This window comes from Octodon degus, unplaced genomic scaffold (assembly GCF_000260255.1).
Source record: "Octodon degus isolate 3935 unplaced genomic scaffold, OctDeg1.0 scaffold00093, whole genome shotgun sequence".
Taxonomy (NCBI): domain Eukaryota; kingdom Metazoa; phylum Chordata; class Mammalia; order Rodentia; family Octodontidae; genus Octodon; species Octodon degus.
Genome location: NW_004524669.1, coordinates 5,041,623 through 5,048,288, shown reverse-complemented (window position 1 = coordinate 5,048,288; position 6,666 = coordinate 5,041,623). Strand labels below are relative to the sequence as shown.

The 6,666-nt window shown below is 49.9% G+C and overlaps 1 protein-coding gene across 1 annotated transcript; it reads left to right on the top strand.

The window, feature by feature from the left end:
• The first annotated feature begins 254 nt into the window (after nucleotides 1–254).
• Nucleotides 255–6,001, top strand: Krt3 (keratin 3). The gene is given in 11 exon segments (XM_004637863.1): nucleotides 255–814; nucleotides 816–846; nucleotides 1,858–1,970; nucleotides 1,972–2,076; nucleotides 3,026–3,086; nucleotides 3,414–3,509; nucleotides 3,729–3,893; nucleotides 4,289–4,414; nucleotides 4,717–4,937; nucleotides 5,249–5,283; nucleotides 5,727–6,001. Coding segments are annotated over 11 exon segments (1,788 nt in total).
• Nucleotides 6,002–6,666: the final 665 nt, after the last annotated feature.

The following is a 6,666-nucleotide window of genomic DNA, read 5'->3' as shown; positions in this document are numbered from 1 at the left end:
CATCTTAGCACCTTTCACAGCTCAGGTCTTTCTCAAGGTGTTTGGTGGCCTGAAACAAACTTCTGCCTTGGAGGCAAACCCAGCCCATGAATATTTGGGATTAATTATCTCTCCTTCATTTGAGCCCAACAACATCTGCAACGTATAAAAAAGGGATTCATTCTGCACAGCCTTCAGTCTCCTCCTCCTCCTGCCTGGGAGCTCAGGGTCTTCCCTGCTTGCCTCTCACACTTCCCCTCAACAAGTGCCTCACTATGAATGGACAAACATGCAAGACTCCTGGAGGCAGGAGTCTGGGCTTCTCTGGCCACTCTGCTATGGTCTCTGGTGGCAGCAGAATGAGCTGTGTGGCCCGAACTGGAGGGTTTGGTGGGGCCTGCAGGTTCTGGAGTGGAGCAGGTGGCTTTGGCAGTCACAGCCTGTATAACCTTGGTGGCAAAAAGAGCATCTTGATCAGTGTGGCATCTGGTGGCTCCAGGGCTGGTAGATTTGGTGGAGGGTACAGCAGCCTTGGTAGTAGCTTTGGGGGTAGCTATGGAGGTGCTCTTGGGGATGGCTATGGAGGCAGCTTTGGCAGTGGCTTTGGTGGTAACAGGGGAATGGGAAGTGGCTTTGGTGGAGCTGGTGGCTTTGGAGATGCTGGTGGTTTTAGTGGTCTTGGTGGCTTTGGGGGGCCTGGTGGTTTTGGCCCTGGTTGTTTCCCTGGGGGAATCCAGGAAGTTACTCTCAATCAGAGCCTCCTTCAGCCCCTCAATGTAGAGATTGACTCCCAAATTGGGCAAGTAAAGGCCCAGGAGCGCGAGCAGATCAAGACTGAACAACAAGTTTGCTTCCTTCATCGACAAGGTAATGTCCCTGGTTGGGCCCCCAATTCTAATCCAGGGACTTTGAACTTAACCTTTAGACAAAGTGTTAAAATATGTTCTGCATGAACAAAGCTAGACAGTGAGGAGGTGGGCGACGGTCTGGGAAGGTACTTACCTCTGGGTGATGAGCTTGTCTTCATGGTCAAGTGGCACACATGCAGAAAGAAAATGGTCCCTTTTGGATCCAAACACCACCATGCCCTCCTTCTCTGAAACTCTGCTCAAGTCCCCCACCTGTTGCCTTGCCTAGGCCGAGGCTGGGAGAACTGGCAGCCCAGGACAAAGGCCATGACCATGGCAAGAAAAGGTCTGATCTTGACCCAGAAACATGAGTTGTCCTCTAAGGCTTTCTGTAAGGCCAGGCCCTGGAGAAGGTACTAAAGAGGCTTAAGCAGAACCTGAGTCTCAGGGTCTATGTGAAGAGGATGACTTCTGTTGCATACACTCCACTCAGGAAAAGAAGGGTGCTCATTGGCCTTCACCAGACCTGAGCATCTCAGATGGGGCTGTGTCCCCCATCAGGTTCAAGAGCAGTGTTACGCTGCCTAGGCTCTGCAGTGTCAGTTCCCAGAGACTTACAGCCTTTGAGAGGTGGCAGAGTCCCTGGAGTCTTAGGTGGAGTGGTGCTACTGGGCTTCTTGTACATTTCTGCAGAATGTACTGCATTTTGGGAAGGTGTGCTCGAGGCTGAGGTCCCCTGGAGCAGCAAGCAGTCTTCACAAGTCTGCATTTAGGCAGGACTCTTTTTTTTTTTTTTCTTTTCTTTTCTCTCCCTGTCTCTCTTTTCTTTGTAACTTTCCAAGCCATGCTGGCTCCTCAGGGCCGACTCACTCCTCAGGGCTGGTTCCTCCAAAGCTGTTGTCAGATCTGCTCTAGGACTCTGTGTGGGGAAGCAGGAGATACAGGCATCCAGACCTGCCTGGGCTAAGGAGGGACTCCTCTCCCTGCTCCCTGCAGTGCTGCCTGACGCTTCTCTTCCACTGTGCTGCAGGTGCACTTCCTGGAGCAACAGAACAAGGTTCTGGAGACTAAGTGGGAGCTGCTCCAGCAGCAGGGCACCAGTGCCGCCACTGGCACAAACAGCTTTGAGCCTTTTTTTGAGAACTGTTAGCCACTTGCGGCATTACCTGGATGGGTTCCTTGGGGAGAGAGTCTACCTGGACTCAGAGCTGAGGAGCACACAGGACCTGGTGGAGGACTTCAAGAAGAAGTGAGAGAAAGGGAAGGAGGGGGAGACGTCCTGAGTTGCCCTTCTCAGAATTTTCCCATCTATGACCCTCCCATCTGCCTGGCAGTTGTGTCACCTGGGCTGTTATCTCCTCTCTCTGTAACTTTCCAAGCCATGCTGGCTCCTCAGGGCTGACTTGCTGTCCTGACCACAGTCCCTGAAGCTGCAGCAGGAGCTGTTTTCAGATCTGTCTTGCAGGACAGTTGGGTAGTTAGGTCCCCCTTGCCTGTCCATCTCCAAGCATAGTCTTTACAAATGAACTTTGGCAAGAGGCAAGAGTTTCAAGTTGAAGCATTTCCTCTTTAGCCAAACTGGAGAAGATTCTGGTCCTATGGTTCTGAAAGATTCTGGGGTAACTTGCGGTAGAGTGAATAACCACCCTCAGGCTGGGACTGAGGTTTTCTTGAAATGTGGGACTTTTAGTGTGAAAATCAGGATAGCTTTCCAGGGCATCTGGGGTGGCTGGTCTCCCTAAATAGCAGGGAGCTGGGAAAGAAGATGTATTCATTAAAGAGAGGGGGATAAAAGCACATAGGTGGGGCCAGCCAAATAGCTCAGTGGATTAAAGTGCATGCAAGTGTGCACAAGGGCCAGGGATTTGATCCCCGGGCCTGCTGTGCTAGCCCCACCCCCAGGGTGCCCTGAGATGGCAATTGAGACTGGGCATGGTGGCGCACACCTGTAATCCCAGCTCTTCGGAGGCTGTAAACAGGTGAATCACTATGAGTCCAATCTAGTAGTGAGATCCTGAACATCCTGTAGTCCCTTCCCTAAAATACAAAAACAAACAAGCAAGCAAACAAACAAAAAACTCAGGTAAGTGAAAAAACTCCAGATGAGTGGAACAGATAAATTTCTGGAGTTTCAGAGAAAAGTGGTATTTATGGGTACCTCAACACCAAACTCAGCCATTTCTTTTTAACTTCTATAGATATGAGGATGAAATAAACAAATGTACAGAGGCTGAGAATGAATTTGTGACCCTGAAGAAGGTAAGGAAATGTGTGAGGCTCCTGGGCTTGTAGTGGCAGTTTCCCAGTGGGGTTGGGCATCTCACTACCCATTGCCCAGGGGCTGTCTTGTCCAGGTCCTTGGAGCAATAAACAGAAGCAGCTGCTTCTTAGCTTGGAAGATCCCTAAGAGTTAGTCCATTGGTTTTTCAATTTTGAGTAGACTGGACTCACAAATCTCCGTGAGACAGGCATTTCTTCTTTCTGTACACAAGCACCGTTCCCAGCTCTGGTCCCTCAGACTCCCTTGATACAGTATGTTGTTTGTTCCTTGGAGGAAAGGAGGCCTTATGTTCCTGTATTTCTCAGGATTTGGATGCAGCCTACATGAACAAGATGGAGCTTCAGGCCAAGATGGACGTCCTGGTAGATGAGACCAACTTCCTGAGGACCCTCCATGATGTAGTGAGGAAATTTTCTACCAAGCATGGAGAAAGAAGGAGGGAGAGATGTTTTCAGATGTGAGGTTGGGTATTTTGGTCAGCTTAGAGGTGATGCCCCTTGGTGGGAGTTCTTCATATACGCTGTAGACACCCAGTACATTTAGAGGTGACACTCAGTGAGTGAGGTTGTTGATCAGAAGTTTTTCTAGGCCTCTAGAATAGTCTCCCTCTGTGTTGGCAGGAGCTTTCTCAGCTGCAAAGCCATGTCAGTGACATGTCTGTGATCCTATCTATGGACAATAATCATGACCTGGACCTGGACAGCATCATTGCTGAGGTCCGTGGTCAGTATGAGGACATCACTCAGAGGAGCAAGGCCGAGGCTGAGGCACTATACCAGACTAAGGTGGGTACAAAGTAACCTCTGAGAGGATCCGTCAGCCTAGGAGGCTCTGTCCTGTGGGACTGCTGAGTGGTGAGTTCCCAGGGACTCCTTGTGATTCTGCCCTTTGGAGACAGCCCTCTAATGATTGTTCAGCTGAAGAATGTCTTGTCTCCTGTTTGCATTACCCCACTGCCAGGCCATGTGGGATTAATTCTTGCCTGCTGAAGGCACACAGGGCAGAGGACTCTTCTGTCACAACATTCCACATGTCCTCTTTCCTACTGAGACACAATTCAATACCATTCTAACAAATGCTTACTAAGAATGTCAAAGTTTGGTGAGTGGTGTTGGACAGTACAGAAAGAAGGCAGGCAAAGCCACAACAATAATGTCGCATCTTCCTTTTGATTTTCTAGTTGGGGGAGCTACAGACTACAGCCAGCAGGCATGGCAATGACCTGTGGAGCACCAAGAGTGAGATCTAGGAGCTCAACAGGATGATCCAGAGGCTGCGGGCAGAGATTGAGAATATCAAGAAGCAGGTGGAATGGCCATGTACACTGGTACCTGGGCTGCTCAGTAGGGAATAGGGGTGACAGCCTCAGAGCTCCAAGCCAGACTTCTTGAGGTCATCTCATGTAGCACTGGAATCTGAGATGTTCAAAGACCAGGCCAGTCTATATGGCTGTCTAACCTTCAGGGAATATTTCCTCAGTGGACACAAGATGAGGTGCTAGCTGGAGGGGTAATATTCTCTGACTTGAAGGTGGGATAATTCTTCCCAAGGTGCAAAAGATTTGGGGCCCTATTGCTGGCCTTATCCCACCTATCTCCCCTGTCCCAGATTGCCAGTCTGCAGGAGTCCATCGCAGATGCTGAGCAGCATGGGGAGATGGTCTTTCAGGACGCCAACACCAAGCTTCAAGACTGACGGGCTGCTTTACAGCTGGCCAAGGATGACCTGGCCAGGATGCTGTGCAAGTACCAGGAGCTCATGAATGTCAAGCTGGCTTTGGACGTGGAGATCACCATCTACTGCAAGCTTCTGGAGGGCGAGGAATACAGGTGGGTCACTAGTCTCATGATCCTGACCCATGTCACATGCTAAGGGCCAGATAAGTGGCCAAGTAAATGGGGAAGTGGTCGTGCTGAAAAGAGAGGCCTTCACCTTCCACAATCCTTGCAGGGAAGCATTGGTTTCTATCAGGCCTCTCATTCCCGATTGCCCAAGAGTGTTCGAGTAGTATGACCCAGAGTATAGTGTTTGTATGATCCAGAGCAGGGTGGATAAAGCTCACTGACCTGCCCAGCTTCTGAGGTGCAGGCTGTAGACATGCTTTGTGATAGCACCGTGTTCTTCTTGTTTTCTCAAATAGGATGTCTGGAGAGCACCAGAGTACCATCAGCGTCTGTAAGTGGCCATAGCAACCATGCCAACAATCTCAGATATCTGTATTTGTAGGGAAGGAGCAACTAATTAAGGGCATATTCCTGTGAAAATTGGAGTGTTCTTGTGGGGAGGGAAGGGGAGCACATTGACTTTTGCAGCTGTTTGGGCTTTAGAACACGCTTAACAGGAGTAGAATGCCAGTGAGAAGTATCTGATAGGAGTCCTCTAATTGAGGTAACATTCAAACACTGGATGATCTCCATGTGGTCTTCAAGAGTTGCCCATATGTAGAAGGAACCACTGGGTCATTCTGAATGACTGGTGACATTAGAGTGCCCCCAGGTATCATCAGGTGCAGAGTTGCCCCGTCATGCCCCAACTTCCTCTCCTAATGGTACAATAACTAGTTACAACAAGGTGGTGTGGGCACTGGGGCACTGATGGATGTCTTTTTCTCCTCCCAGTTTTGGTCAACAGCAGTAGCACAATTTTGGGCTTGGCAGGCAGTTATGGGGGCAATTATGGTGGTGGCTTCAGTGTAGGAGGCACTGACACAAGCAGTGGCTTTGGCTTGGGAGATGGCAGTGGATTTGGTGGCAGCAGCAGTTTCAGTGGTGGCAGTTGCCTTGGATCTGGCTCTGTGGGTCACAGTGCAGTCAGTGGTGGGGGTTTCAGTTCAGGAGGCAACCAGGGTGGTACTGTCAAGTTCTCCCAATCCTCCCACCACTACTCCAGATAAAGATCATACAGAATGTTCACCGGCGTCTCAGCCACCTCAGCACCGCCCTCTCTACCCACTCCTCCCAATGTCATGGCACCTCTGCCCCTAAGGGTGTGGCTCTTGGGCTGGAGGGTTGGGGCTCTTGCTTTCTGCTTGGGTTCCTGGCTGAGCCTAGTCACAAGGATTTCAAGTTTTCCTCTCTATGGCTCCAGCCTATGACTGTGATTATCCAGGTGTGGCAGAAGCTGCCACTTCCTGCTGTCCTTGGGATTCTCCCCATCCTGAGAGTCACCCCATTCCCCGTGTATATAACATGCAGTTTCTTCTGCCCACCTGCTCTATTGCCAATAAAATGCACTTTGTCTTATGCGAGGCCTCTGAGTATTCTGTCCACATCCATCTCCCCACTGGATGAAGACTTCTGGTCATCTCTCTGGGCCAGTGTCTTTTGTGTCTCCCACATGGGCTCCATGACCCAGAGCAGCTGGAGCACTTCTGCACCAAAACAGGACTGTTCCTCTTCACCACTCATGGGATGAGATTTATTATTTATTTATTTATTTATTTATTTATTTATTTATTTATTTATAGGAACCGGGGATTGAACTCAGATCCTTGTGTTTGCCAGTCAAGCGCTTATCCTACTGAGCCATCTCCCCGGCCCCCTTTTTTTTCTTTTTCTT